This window comes from Patagioenas fasciata, chromosome 2, assembly GCF_037038585.1.
Source record: "Patagioenas fasciata isolate bPatFas1 chromosome 2, bPatFas1.hap1, whole genome shotgun sequence".
NCBI lineage: Eukaryota > Metazoa > Chordata > Aves > Columbiformes > Columbidae > Patagioenas > Patagioenas fasciata.
In genome coordinates this window covers 165,595,268-165,610,011 of record NC_092521.1, presented here as the reverse complement: position 1 = coordinate 165,610,011, position 14,744 = coordinate 165,595,268, and the positions used below count along the sequence as shown (strand labels likewise).

The 14,744-nt window shown below is 39.1% G+C and overlaps 1 protein-coding gene across 12 annotated transcripts in view; it reads right to left on the bottom strand.

Moving 5' to 3' along the window:
• The window catches only part of ADCYAP1R1 (ADCYAP receptor type I), a 155,490-nt gene that overhangs the window by 44,469 nt on the left and 96,277 nt on the right, over positions 1 to 14,744 (bottom strand). For all 12 annotated transcript variants that reach the window (XM_065830008.2, XM_071805382.1, XM_071805375.1 and 9 more), the window contains 4 exons: positions 3,617 to 3,652; positions 2,927 to 2,968; positions 837 to 940; positions 187 to 284 (listed from right to left, as the gene is read on the bottom strand). In XM_065830008.2, coding sequence (XP_065686080.1) covers positions 187 to 284; positions 837 to 940; positions 2,927 to 2,968; positions 3,617 to 3,652 — 280 coding nt within the window. The remainder of the gene's footprint in view (positions 1 to 186; positions 285 to 836; positions 941 to 2,926; positions 2,969 to 3,616; positions 3,653 to 14,744) is intronic.

Below are 14,744 nucleotides of genomic sequence, written 5' to 3'. Positions count from 1 at the left end.
ATCTACAGCCTACTGAAATATGACTATGAGAGTGTGTCCAAGCTGAAGGAACAACTCTATTAAAAGAGCTGTCTCCCTCTTATTCTACATCTGGTAAGATAAAAGCTTAAACATTGTTTTGGGCTGAGGAGCTCGAGGCTCTTTCCTCCAGTGAGTGAACAGTTCACTGCTCATATCCTGACTCACCTGAAACGACACAGGATAACCATGGCAGTGGTGAGGGAGACGAGAGAGGTGCTGTATCCCACCGTGTATAGAGCCTTCACAGATAGATAGTAGTAATCCTTGGGAGGCAAAAACAACACAGTTTAAAAGTTCATCTATGGTCACATCTTCTTTATTCTGTCAAAATGCGGGGGGAACCATAGGCAGGATTTGTCTCTAGAGCATCCTGGTTGTTTTCTCCCCTGGGTTCCCCTGAGATCTCGCTGTGTATTAGAGCGTTGCTCTGTGTTTGGAATAGCTTTGGGTCTGAATGTCGTGAAGATTACTTGTCAGTGAGCTAGCAAAGGCTGTCTGTATTTCTTTGACTACTCTAAATGTACCTGTGGAAAAATATAGTTGGCTAAGGGGCTCTTCACTCAACAGGGGAAGAATGGGGGGCTAACCCATGCTTCTAGAAGTTACAAGTTGTATCAATAATAAACATTCATATTCTTGAAATAGTAGTGGGCTAGGAAGAATTTAAATCTTTCTTCTGCCATTTTTATGCCTATAAATATCTGATTGCTTCATTCTAATCACCATCAAATCAGAACACGACCAGAAGCTGGACAAAAAAGCAGCCTCCTGCTCCCCCCACTTCATTTGTTTTTAGTTATAAGATTAATTCCCACCTGGTTATCAGACTCTGTTTCATTTTCATCAAAGCCGCAGGCATCGTAATAATGAGGAAAAGGTTCAGACCAGCCATCTTCAGTGCAGTTTCTGCTGATGTCCCCTACGTCAAGTATAGTTGAGAATGTGACATTACTGAAGCAAACCCCATGACATACCCTCCCTCTCCCTGGTACGACACCAAAGAAAATCCCACAGTACCACTGCAGGTATTATTTATCTGGCTACGCATAGAAGACTTAAATAATATCTTGAAAGCTTAATGCCATCTTAATGACCCAGTTCCACAATAGGCATCTGCTACTACAGATAGTCACCAGAGAGCAAAAAAGATTTAACCAGTGTAGTCAGTGCCTCCAGGTCACCAAAGATCTCGTTCCCAAGTGGCACCTAAGCCAGGGTTCAGCTAAATATCCATTTGTCTCCATTGACTCCGAAAGGCATCTAGGGAACACAGCTTTGATGTAGACATCTACACTTCAGATGGCAAAAGATTAAGTCCACCGCTTAAATATAGGTAGGAAGCTTGTGCTATTTAAGGTGATCTACATCTGAGGCATCTATATGGGACTGGCAAAGATACTGTAGGATATGTAAAATAGCCATTATATGTCTATGGTGAAGCAGCTGGATTGCTCTCCTGCAGTCAGATAACTTATATCCCACTCATTTATAGAATCGTAGAATCCATTTGGTTGGAAGAGATGCTTAAGATCATCAAGTCCAACCATAACCTACACCTAGCACTAAACCATGTCCCTAAGAACCTCATCTATGTGTCTTTTAAACTCCTCCAGGGATGGTGACTCCACCACTGCCCTGGACAGCCTGTTCCAATGCCCGACAACTGTTTCTGGGAAGAAATTTTTCCTAATATCCAGTCTAAACCTCCACTGGAGCAACTTGAGGTCATTTCCTCCGGTCCTTATCTTCAAGGCTCTAGATTTTCAGGGCTCTAATCTGAGAGTAACTTTGTGACAAGGGTCTGTGGGAAAACAAAGGAAAGATGGAATGGGAATCTCTTCCCAGTGTCTGTCTCCAGAGCCACACATTCATTTACATCCCTAGATCTACAGTGTGGTTTCAGATGACAATTTCACACCTATTTCAGAGCTTCTAACTCTGTCAATTATTTGTTCCAGTCCCAGTTTTTAACCTTTCTCTAAGGCAAGTGTTTGCAAGTAGGCTCAAAACTGACTCAGAGAAAACTGCTTTCTCTCTTTTTATCTTTTTACCCTAATTGTTTGGTTAATCTCATATAGAAAGCCTAGCTTCTAAACGGCTTTCACTGACACAGTCAAAAGGCTTAAAACTATATCAAGAAACAAGAGCTGGGGGTAGAAAATTGTCACTTGACACTGATTTTGTTGCTGAGGCTGCCCATGGTGGGATGGCCCCCGTGGAGCTCTTGTTAAGCACCATTACTCTCGCCAGAGCTCTGTGACCTGGTTGGAAAATTAAAGCTGAGCTGCCGACTGCACTTATTCCTCTCCAGCACAATAGAACAGTTTCAACTTATCAAACTATTACAGTTTTTGGAGTTTGAGCTGTACCTTCAACAAAATTGATGGAAATTTCTAGTTTATTTATTTATTTTTTTTAAATAAAGGTTGTGCTGCTTCACATTCTTAGAGCAGTTTATTCAAGGAGCTCGTAACACCAGCAGTGACCTTATTTTCAGAGGATCTTTTTGCCATCCATGCGGAAGAATATATCTACTTAATCACAGCATTCATTTAAGAACATTGCATTACTTGGCAAATTTTGGTAAATTACTCTTGCACATTCATCCCCGGTTTTCTGTGGAAAATAACCACTGAATCATGGTGTTGACTTCCCTTAACGCCATTTAGTAATTACTGGTAAGCAGGTAGATATAATTTATAACAACACACTTACTAGATTGCAATTCTCAATAGCGGAGGAATAAATTTTCATAACAGTGCTAAAAGTAATGCACCAGAAAATGTGTCACCATAATTAGAACTGATTAGAAAATAATACCTAAATGGCAGGAGAAAAAGCTTGGAGCTTCCTTTTTAACAGAGCTAAAATGAAAAGAGAAATATTCCATGGTTTTGTTTCTTACCTAGGGGAGACTGGGCTGTGCTTTCCAGCAGGTCATAATCACCTATAAAAGTGGAAATTTGGTATGAAATTGTTTCGACTGTGTTTTCTATTAAGACCCAAACTGGTCTCTGCGGAAATCAGCGAATAGAATCCAATTGATTTTGATTTGTTTGGATCAGGCCCAAAGGCAAAAAATACCTGAGTCTATCTTTTCAGGAAGTAAACACAGTTTTACTTGTGAGTTTAAATCAAAGTTGAACATATAAAATTAAAAAATTGCTACCGCAAGCAGTAAGGACATAGTTAAAAACCACGTACAATTAAATTAGGGTCAATTTTATCGTAAAAATATAAAAGTCAGTTATTATCTCATTAGAAATCTACATTTATATTCCATAGATATTTAAGTATGGTCATTTTTCACTGAATTAATGAAAAATTATTTCCATCTATCAATGACAAAAAGCAATAACATTGTTTTCATGTAAGACAGTTTGACTTTGTGGTTTTAGGTTAGATCACATCGAGGCCTGGAAACTTGTCAGATTTGTATTTTCACTTTTTATCACAGTGTTATAATGAACCACATGTATTCATTATCATAATGATTGATACACAAACAACTTTTCAGTCGATATCATCAAGTACCCTACATACAATTTTTGAGAACAGAAGTACATAAGAAGTAGTGAACACAACTGGTTCTTACCTGCATGGGTTTGCCCCAGGTTATCCACTTCCCAACCTGAAATTAGAAGAATAAAAATAATTAATTTGATCTTGATAATAGCTTGCTTCCCATAAGAGGAGCGGATATAACAGTGGCCAGAGAAGAATCGCAAGAAAATTTTGTTTAAATCTTGTTTTCAAGATCAGTACTGTATATTCACGGGTGAAAAGTGCTTTTCAGAAGATGGCTGATTGCATTGTATTGTTAAATCTCTGGTTATCATGGAGTTTCATCAGACTCTAGGAGGGATATGAAAAAGAGATGAGGCAGCTTTTTCTGTGGTTTTCATTTTTGTTGCTTTTGTTTAATTTTGTTTAGGTTTTTGTTTTCTTTTTTTTTGGGGGGGAGGAGGAGTAAAGTTCTGAAATAAGAAAGACCCACACATTTTCAAAATATTGTGTCAAAATACATGCTGATTTGTAAACCAAAAATACACAATTTACTATGAAATTATAAATGTTTGGGTTTGTGTTAAAATTTTTCCTTTCTTTTGTCCTTCCAAAATAAATTGTTGGGATTATCTTGAACCATTCTCCCATCCATTCTACTAAATACTTAACCCAAATTGCACTGAAGTCAGGGTTTTCCAAATCCTCAGCGGATTTTGGTTCAAGCTCCATGTAATGAGGAGATGTCTTAAGCCACCGAGTGGTGCTGCTGCATCATGCACAGACAGAAACCTGAAAAAACAGCCTGCAAATAGCTCTGCCCACCAGAGAAAACACGTTTCCAACATTTCATTGACCGCTATGGCAGGTTAAATGTTTAGATTAGCTTAGTTCTGTAATTCCCTGCAGTAACCACGGGGCTTCAGGTTGTTCTTCTTTAACAGCCCTGAGCATATGGTCAAGTCTTAACAAGGGGTTGGAAAAGCCATTCGCCAATTTGTATGAGAGGTTTTTTTATTAGAAGTGAAATCCAAACAAAGGTTGATTTGACCCTATGGGAAAGGAGAAAAACAGAATAACAAAACAAAATAGTAAAGAGAATCTTTTCAGCAGAGCATAAAATGCATTTTGTACTTTTTCAGATTCCTTATCATATCATAATTTTTAATATATTGACTTTTCTCTCCTCTAAAAAAAATCAGATGTGTTGTTTTTTTTTTAACTTCTAAGGTAGAAAACAGAGGATTTCATGTGAAGATGATGGTGGGAGACTAGAAAAATAAGATGAAGCTTAAGGTAGGTTGTACCGTGTCTTTGAATGGATGTATTCATCATCAAACCTACACATTCAACCCACCAGTTACTCCAGGGGGTTCATCCTGAAAATCATGATGAGAACACCCTTGGTCTCCCGGCTTTTCTGCCCAACTCCAGCTGCTTTGAAGATTTCACATATGAGAATCATTGGATATTTGGAAATGCTGGGTGGGTGTACTAACTCTGAAGGGAAGGAACCAATGCTCTGAGCAAACATTTTCCAGCGAAGATCCTTCAACCTGCTCCATCAGACTAAATCACCAGATGCTGCAGATATGCTATGGCTGTTCTCCAGATTCTTGGCAGAATAACAGGGATGCCTCTGAAAAATATTTTGGACAGACCTGTTTCCCTCCTAAGCCTACCAAAACCCAGGTTTATTAACAGTGATACAGCTCAAATATGGATACCCATGTTGCTAAGATCTGAATTCAGAATACCAGATTTAGGACATGCTGTGGGAATTTTCACATGGCAGAAGATCAAGGAACAAGCCACTGTTCCTCTATCACTGTCTTCTATAGTGTCTTTCCCAGCCTGTTGCCACCCAATTCAATAGCTCACAATGGAACTGGTTCCTTAAATGAGGTTGCCTCACTGAAAAGCCTGACCCACAGAAGCAGAGTAAGAAGAAGATGCAAAAAAAACTTCCAAAAAAACCCTTTTGACTCATAAAAATCCAGTTTTAGTTTATCAGTTGTACAGTGTGGCTTAAATCCTGAAATGTGATATTGTGAACTTTCCAGAATTCTTGTTGGAGGAAACCAGGTCAATATGAAGTAGAGTGAGGCCTGATGTGCCTGGAACCCTGGCACATTACGCTGGCTGATCAGAAAAACGCCTTTTTTTAAATGGAAATGTTTTAATTTTTTGCTATTTCCCTCCTATAATATAAAAGGGAAGAAATAAAAATTCATGTTATTTCACTCTAAATACAGGTGGTAGTTGGTTACACTGGTGCTAAAATATTAGATTTTAGTTCATTTTGAATTTCATTACATCATTAATAACAGTTGAAAATTTATACTAATGTAACTTTGTTAAAAAACAGGCTTTTTATATTATTTTTTTCATATACCTATATTATTATTGCATTTTAACTGTTTGGACATTATGAACGGATTCACATTTTCAATAACGCTAATTTTCTGACTGCTGTAAGAGCAAACTTGGATTTATTAACATATTTTTCTACATCTGAGTTCTTGATAATGTACTGAAGAAAGTTCCAGTACAGCGTTCTACTATACAGGCTTTTAGGCTTGATCTACCAACCTAATTTTCACTAATAAGCTACTGAAAGTCAATTAGATTTCCACTGAACATTATGCCCTGAATTACAACTGGAAGTCAAAGTTTAGCTGATGAATGTTGGGATAACATAGATACATATACAATAATATTTGTGGGTGTGTTTTTATATATATATATATATATATATCTATATATATATCTATATATACACACACACATATATAAAAAGCACATAATGAGGGAACATACAGCCACCATCTGGCTTTAAATTCCTGCATCCTGCTGCTGCCCATCTTCTGACACCATATGTTTATGCACCCTGCACCAGAATATGGATGTTTATGTGACGGATAACTGTGCCAATGGCTATGTTTGCTCACATGTATGACAGTGCAATGGAGTTAATCTGGATTATTTCTGTGCTTAACATTTAGCACATCTACATGTATAGGGACAAGACCTGAGCTTGTATTTGAGCTGGGGTTGTAGGAAGTCCAGACGTAGAGCAGTTCTTCTCATTTTTCAGAGTATTACCCTGAAACTGTATTTTTGTGGGGTTGTGGTAGTTGGTTGGTTGGTTGGTTGGTTGGTTGGTTGGTTGGTTGGTTGGTTGGTTGGTTGGTTGGTTGGTTGGTTTTTACCTGCGTGCCTTTCTGACTCTAGGCAAACCACAGTAAACTTACTCTGATGTCAGTGAAGTAATGGGCAAAACTATAGGGCATGTCACTGCATGGGCTTTCACACAAGTCCTCTCATTACCTTATTCTTAGGACATAAAAAAGGAGAAATTGGTGCTTTGGACTTCACTGACGAAGCAGAGAAAGTTGATCAACATGATTATGCAACAGGCTGGACGAAATACACTACTCTCCCAGAAATAAGTCACAAATAAAACATGCTTTTCATCTGCATTTTCATTGGAAACTGATTTTTCAGGATTTTAATTCAAGGGTTGCAGTCATGTCTTACATTGACACCTGTGCTCCTCACATATAGTTAAATAGCAGTTCAGCCAAAAGTATGGGAAGATGGATCAAACAGCAGCTGTTAAACGGTATCTTAAAACACCATTGTTTAAATCAATAATTGCTCATGTCAGTCTACAAACTCCCAAGGAAGCTAATGTTGTCCTTGACAAAGGATGATTTACCCAGTATATTGATAAATATTGTTATTCACAGTTTGACCAGACTGAATATGTGTCACTCTTTGGGATATAAAGCAAATCTTCAATTCGTATTTTAACGGTCATTATTAATTAGATGTTATTTGTAGCAGTACTTAAAGACCCAACAGAAGAGCCATTAGAACTCTGAAAGGTCATTTCCAAAGACCAAGCGGAGAAACCAAACACAGAAAATATTTCTTATTTCTGTTTTCTACACAGAGAGGTGAAAGAGAAAGGGAAAAAAAAGTCAAAGGACTTCCCAATGTCTCCCCATGGAGTTAGTGGCAGAGACCCAGATATTTCATGCCCTTTTCTTGCACATTTAGCAGACTTTCTTCATTGGTTTTCATTTGGTGAGTCCCAGAAAACAAAAGTACCTCCTCACCATCTTCCAACACATGAGAAATTTTATGCGAGCAATTGTTGCTTCTGATGTAAAGCGAACAGGACTTGCAAAGCCAAAGCCAAGAAACAGCCTGTGCACCATGCGCCTCGGAGCTCAGTGCTGCCTTTTAGATCATCCCCTTCATGCCAAACTTGTGCTGGCTGCGTTCGGTGTCAGCTGGCATGGCAACCACTTTATCTCCCATAGATTTGTTTATCTGAGCACAACTTGCATTTAACCCTTTTGTTCCAGCATTTGTCCCACATTAGTGGCAGGAGAGGGAATTGAAAGGATTCCAGAATTATTCTGGCCTGAAATGGCTTGCCCACACCCTTCCCTTATTCTTGTTGTTCCCATTTCAGTATTACGGGTTGGAGGACTGGTTCACATAGGCAATCCCCCCAAAGGCTGGATTTCAACAGCCTTGAGATCAGTGTGCAAAGCTTACACTGTTTTTATTGCATTTTAATTCTCTCCCTTCACAAAGTGCAGAGGCTGTGGCAGAGGGAGGTTATAGAAAACATTTCTTACGATCACTTATTATCATGCTGTCCAGCTATGTGGATAACGAGCTGGTTAGGTGGGAATTTGATTTTTTTCCTGTTTTATGTAGCACTGATTGGAAGCTTAACATTTAATTTATAAAGACGAAATAAATCAGTAAGCTCCCACACCCGGCTCCTCAGCATCCACCATGCTGTGCCTTTTCGCTCCCTTTCCTATTGCTGCAATCTGTTCAGCCGGCTGGCAAAGCCGCAGTCGGGAACAGCAGTTTGCTCAGCAGCTTTTCTGGGGGCTCCCTGAGCATCTCGCACAGCTACTGCTTGCACGCTCTGCCCGCTGCTCCTTATGCCCTCTGCCCACTCCCGTGCCTTCTGTGGTGGTTGCACAACCCCTGGTGAGATCTGGAGCTTGCAATGGGGCTGTTGATGGGTCTTCAGCACCTTTTGTGTCCCACTGTCCCTCTCCTCATGTATGCATCATGGTTGGTGCAAACCATCACATGTCCCCACCTCAGGGCATGGTGACTCCTCACATTCACCTGTCCTGAGGTGGGTCCCTGTGTGGGACCCTTGGTCAATAGACAGGATCCTCAGCCAAGGAGGTGCCCAGGCCCAGAGAAGCTTCTGGACCATGTTCCTAATGATGACAGCCAGATCCAACCAGGCTATAAAACAGGGCCCCTGCTGAAGACCCCCTTGGAGTGGTCTTCTCAGAGCATTGGGACTGTGAAGAGACCCTTTGGCTCAGATCAGGGGCACCATCTAAGGAGACTTCCCAGGATTGACTGCCCTCACCTTCTCCCTGGGGAGCGATATATCCTTGAGTGAGCCCTTGCCCACCCTAGGCAAGTGATCATTTCTTCTGAATACCCTTGAGTGAAAGAGGCTTCTTGTTTTTGTGAGTGGGTGCATGCACACTGAGAATCCTCATTCTTGTGTGGTTGTACAGCAATGAAATTATTAAATGTTTATTAAATGTTGTCAGAGTGCTGAATAATTTTGGATAGACCCCACTTCTAGTTGGTTCTCCAATAAACAGTTCTGGCTAGAATAGTCTGTTTAGAACTTGTCGCCTGCCTAAACTGATTTCTTCAGTGCCTCCGTGACATGTTGGCACACACGATCTCATGTGCACACCAACCAGCCATCCCGTTCCTTCATTACTGCTCTTTTTTTGGGGAAAAAAAGTGATCCAGAATCAGCTGCTAGGTCTTTACAATCTCATTAACAGGATTTATAGAAAGTGGCTGTCCCGCAAGGTCAGAGAGCACACGGTCTTACAGGTTCCCACACCTTTCCTTATGCTAAGTGCTCCCCTCCACTTCTTCTAGGGGTTTTGGTCTCTCCAGCCTCATGTCCCATAGACAATATTTTAAACTACAGAAGTCATTGGCTCACTTAGCATTTACTGTATATTGACATTTGCCTCATCAAAGGGATTTGTGAGCATAGTGCTTACATAAAAGACGGCACAAAATTCATTGGTATTGTTCACCGTATTTAGAAAACAGGAAAACTGAGGCAGAGAGAAATTAAGGGTACGATTGGGAAGCCTGGTTCATATTTGGACGTTTGAATAAGAACTGGTCCCTAAGGACATCTGTGGAACTGATCCTGTGGGGCAAATTTATCCCATCCAATTTGCTCACCCAAAGATAATTTGATCTGTTTTTTAAGTCTCCTCCCATAAAGGGTAAAGAAACTGGCACTTCAGGAAGGTGATTTCTTCATATATCTACCACAGGGTCAGGTGAACTATCTTCTGCAACTTCTTTGTTATTCAGTGGTTTGTGCAAAACATTACAGTAAAGGTAGTGATGGAATCGATAAACAAGTCCTTCCTTCCTATATCCCGTAATGATTTCACGGCACATGGTTTAATGACATAGAGACAAGAAGATCCAGTGAATCATGCCTGGAAGTCATGGGAGAATAACAAGGAGGTCTCATATGGAGAACATTATGGCCAGAGTATATAAGGCTGGGTGAAGCAGGACTGATGCAGAGATATGATCAATAACACATAAGGGAGATTATGATTTTCTTCTTTTCTTCCTCTTATCAAAGGGTATGAAACTAGCAGCGGACTGAGGTCACCATAGCAACTGCAAGGCATCATCCAAACATTAAGTGTATCCTTCCTATGAGGCTGGCTCTCATAGAAGCATCTATCAGAGTGCAAGATCAATGCAAATACTATTGAAGGGTCTAGTTCCAAAGAGGGCATGGGTGATATTTCAGAGAAAAACAAATATTTCTCAAACAAGAAACAGAAAATAAGAAACATTGTCCAATGGAGATTATCAATGAGGAAATAAGTCTCAGAGAAGAAAGCATATTAAATCACTTGCTTAAAGGTGAGAATGAATGTTTGCCCACCACACCTAAAATCTTGCAGTCAACTGCCCATGTTGGACCTACAGTGATACTTCAAAGTGCTACATTTTGCTGTCCAAGTGCTCTCCAAACTACTCAGCAGCTCTCAGCATGTTCCATCCTTGCATGCTTCCCAGAAGAGAATTATTTATTATTTTTTTCCAAGGCCAAATTAGGTTTCAGATATAGTGACAAAGGTCTTGAACTCTGTTACAGCTTTATCCTGGCCACTGCAGGATGGCATCTTGCAAAGGACCAAGGACTTGATCTTGAAATGAAATGCTCTTGGTCACATCGTATGTTTGAGTATCAGAAGCATTGAGTCTTATGTCCCCATAATTTGGTGGGAAAGACCATAATACGTCCTTTTCCTGTAAAAAAAAAATATTGATGGGGCCTTAGTTACTTGATTGGAAACGTAGATAGAGCTAGTATTCTTTGATAGCAATATTTTCCTCCCATTTCTCTCTGCATTGCAGATAGAATTTGTGATGCCGTGACCGAGGAAGCGTGCTTAATTATAACCTGTTTTCCTCGCTTTGGAAAAGCTGAAGTAATCCCACAGTTTTACTGCCTGTGGAAAGCCTGGGGATGAAAACCAGCAGGAAATGACTTGTTATCTAGTAAGCACTATCATCTTGGTTATTGGCAAGACTTATTATTTGTAACTTAGACACTCAGTAGGTCTCTTGTATTCCTGCTTTATGTCACTATTTTTTCTAGGACTTGCTGAAGACTAAGCAACAATAACATATATGCAATCTGCAGACAGCTTTGAAAGTTCTCCAAAATCTTTAGCCGGTAAATGTACTAAAAAACCAGATATCCTTGCATTGAAGATGTTTCTGAATGTTATGTAGAATCTCATATAAAGTGAAGGATGAAACTAAGGTATACACAGAGTCCTGATTGCTTCAAAGACTGATTAAGCTCTGATGGATCATTAGTACTCCCACGATGGAAATGCTATGGGATGGATCATGTCGGGTTTTCAGAGACTACTCCTTGCTTTTGGGGACATTTTTCCCTCATTTTCATGCAGGATGTTGAAATACCCATCAGGGGTGATGTGCTTGAATAGAAATCTAGACCTTTGCATTGATCTTTTGCCTTGTCTATTTGACAGGCAAATGCAATTTTCAGTTTCAGCCTGCTGCAATGCCGACCTCCATTTCAGCTAGTAGCAAAGAAATCCTGCATCTTCTACTTCACTAGAAAATAAGTGCAGAATCTTCTAGATACATTTCGTTATTTAGAAGTCCCCTGATCTTTAGCAGTCACCTTTTGTTCCTGTCTTCATCAAAAAATATCAATATATAACCCAAACTATTAGAAAGTGTAACTTGCAAATATTTGGGAAGACAATTACTTGTATTGTCTTTTCATCCAGTTTGGGAGTTACATACCATTTTCACAGTGGTATGTAGTTAGCACTTAAAGACTCTACCAGGGCCATTTCCCCAAAAATTACACAGAAGGGCTTTCCGCATATGAACGTGTAGTATCATTTCCCTTCTCATTAACTTTTCTCTTGTCATCCTGTTCTGTTTGATTAAGAACAACATCTAAAGTCAGACAAGAGAAAGTCACAGATGGCTTCCCAAATCCAATTAACCCTGCAATCATAAACCCTGTTGTCCACCCATGATATCTCTAGTGCAGTATAAATGGAGTTTAGTGTTCTTGCAACAAAGCACTTGAGTGTCTCCCAGTGTCGTTAGTGGGATCAGTAATAGGTTATTATTAATTTCTTGTTCTCAGGAACAAATAAGCTGGTTGACTGGACACTGAAATCATTTAACTTCAGAGTAGCAGCAAGTCAAATACTTCGCTTCAAAAGTATGAGAACAGGATATAATTCCCTCTTAAACTCTATAATACCTGGATACCTTCTTTATTCTACTGAATTTTGGTTAGGACCCCTTAATCGTGGTCTCAACATAAGATGTGTTTTATGTGTTTGGTAAAAAATATGTATATTTTCTCTAACATAGCAAACCATGTCTTGTAGTACTGTTCTTTTGGGTGTAGCAGGTAGTGTCCTAGACTGAACTCTAGATAAAATTCTGAATTGCTGGAAGATTCAGTAAGAGCGAGTCCTACTTATTATTTGGATTTGTGAATGAAAGCATTTTCTCAATGTAGAGCATATGGCAATGCTCAGAAACTGCCTATTGTCGTTTGTATCAGTTTCTATGGCAAATCAAAGTTCTAAAAATATGCTCATTTCTGCTCTGGCTATTGGGTTTCTTTCAATAATCCATTTGAGTAATGTGGCTTGATAGGTTCCAGAATATCGCTGATGTGCAAGGCAAAGACAGAAAAGCACAGACTTGGCTTCTGTAGATTTCCACTGCCAGGCAATATCACCTCTGGAAAAAAAAATACGGAGGGAAAAAGAACAAAACAGTGAAAATTTTCAAGTGGGGCCATCTCTAGGTCTTGGTATGTCATACTGAAACACAACATCACAGCTTGACACACTTTATTTTTCTCTTCCTTTTCCAGGATACCTTGGAATGCTTTAAATATACTCCATTCTAGATTGGTTGTCTCTGGAGGTGGTACTGGGAAGGGACTGGAGAAAGCATAATATACAACAGTGACAGCATGGAAGTCATAGCTCCCAATGAAAATAAAATTGTGAATTGGTGTATATCAATCAAAGAAATGAATGTTGAAGTGGAAAAGAAATTAACATTTAGGAACACTTCAGAAGGCAAGTCATTGTAAATCCTTAACCTGCCAGATTAGAAAAGACTTGGGAGTGAATATTTGTTTTTAACATGGAGAGATTTTAAGAATGACTTTCTTGTTCACAGTCTGCAACTAAAAGGTAATAAAATATCCTGGTGATTTGGAGGAGTAGAGAGGTGAAATGAAATTTTCCAAGGAAGGGTCAAAAACCCACAATGCATAGTATATAACATCAGGTTTTCTGTCTGATGTTGACAGCAGTTCAAATATTACTCTTCAGTTTAATTGCAGTGAAGGTTAGAGCATATTTGCAATTTAAAAACAGCAAGAGCTGACATTTTTAGCTAAATCCATATATAATTTTTTCAACAAAACATCTCTTCAGATGACAGTTTAGTTGGCTAATTTTTATTTTGTAACCTGTCTTTTTTTAATTTTTTTTTTTCTTTCTCCTTTTACTTCATTTGGAAATCAGACATCCAAGCCAAGGCAGCCAAATTCCTTTCTGAAATTCACAAAACAAACAGCCCTTTCCACTGACTTAATTCATCTCAAGATAACCATTTGAGACAGGTCAGAGGAAACATCTTCTACACGTACGCACTGCTTTCCATTTACTGAACCAGAAATCCATGTGATCAGTTCAGACATCCACATATAACTTAGTTATCCAAAGTTAAATTCTACCCCTTCTTTAACACCTCCCCATTGTATGATTTCCCTGTTGTTACACAAACAGCTGTACCTGCAGATGCTTCAGTGCTTTGTAGGATAAACTTTTTAAAGTAAAATTTCAAGTTATTGCTACTGTTCGTAAAAATGATTTATGGCCATATAAATATTTTGCTCTCTTAAGAATGAATACGCTATAATTAAATATTACTGTTAGTACCTAGCCTAGTTATATATTCTAGAAACATAGCAATAGGCACTGTAACAATCTATAAAATGTGATTAGCCTTGCCTTAGAAACATTTTACTTATCTAATAATCCTTCATTTAAGGAACCATCATAAAATGTGACTTTTTCATTAAGCCCTGATTGAAACAAATATACTTGGCTAATTAAAATTAGCAGCAATGATAGTGAAAACTCATGCTGATTGACTCAGGAGAGTGATTATGGATGTAGATATTTCCACCTTGGGGTCACCAGTGCAAATCCAGCCAGATCTGTAGAGATTTCAAACTACTCCAGATTAAATGTTTATTTGTTTATCTAATGAACTATGAATCTTGGTTTTGTTCCTATTGAACAGATGTCCAAAAAGCCCTCAAACCCAGCACTACAAGAAGTAACAGCTGTCACTTTTGTTAGTGATCCTTTAAGGAAATCAAGCAAGTGGGACCTATGTTTACATTGGACTGACTGCTCCTCCCTTAGGTCACATTGTCACCCTGCTACAGGTCAGATGTGAAGTGCAGTATGGAAACAAATCTGGAAATGGGCCCCTCACGACAAGAAAGCCCTTGAGGTGCAGGAGTGAGTTCAGAGAAGGGAACGGAGCTGGGGAAGGGG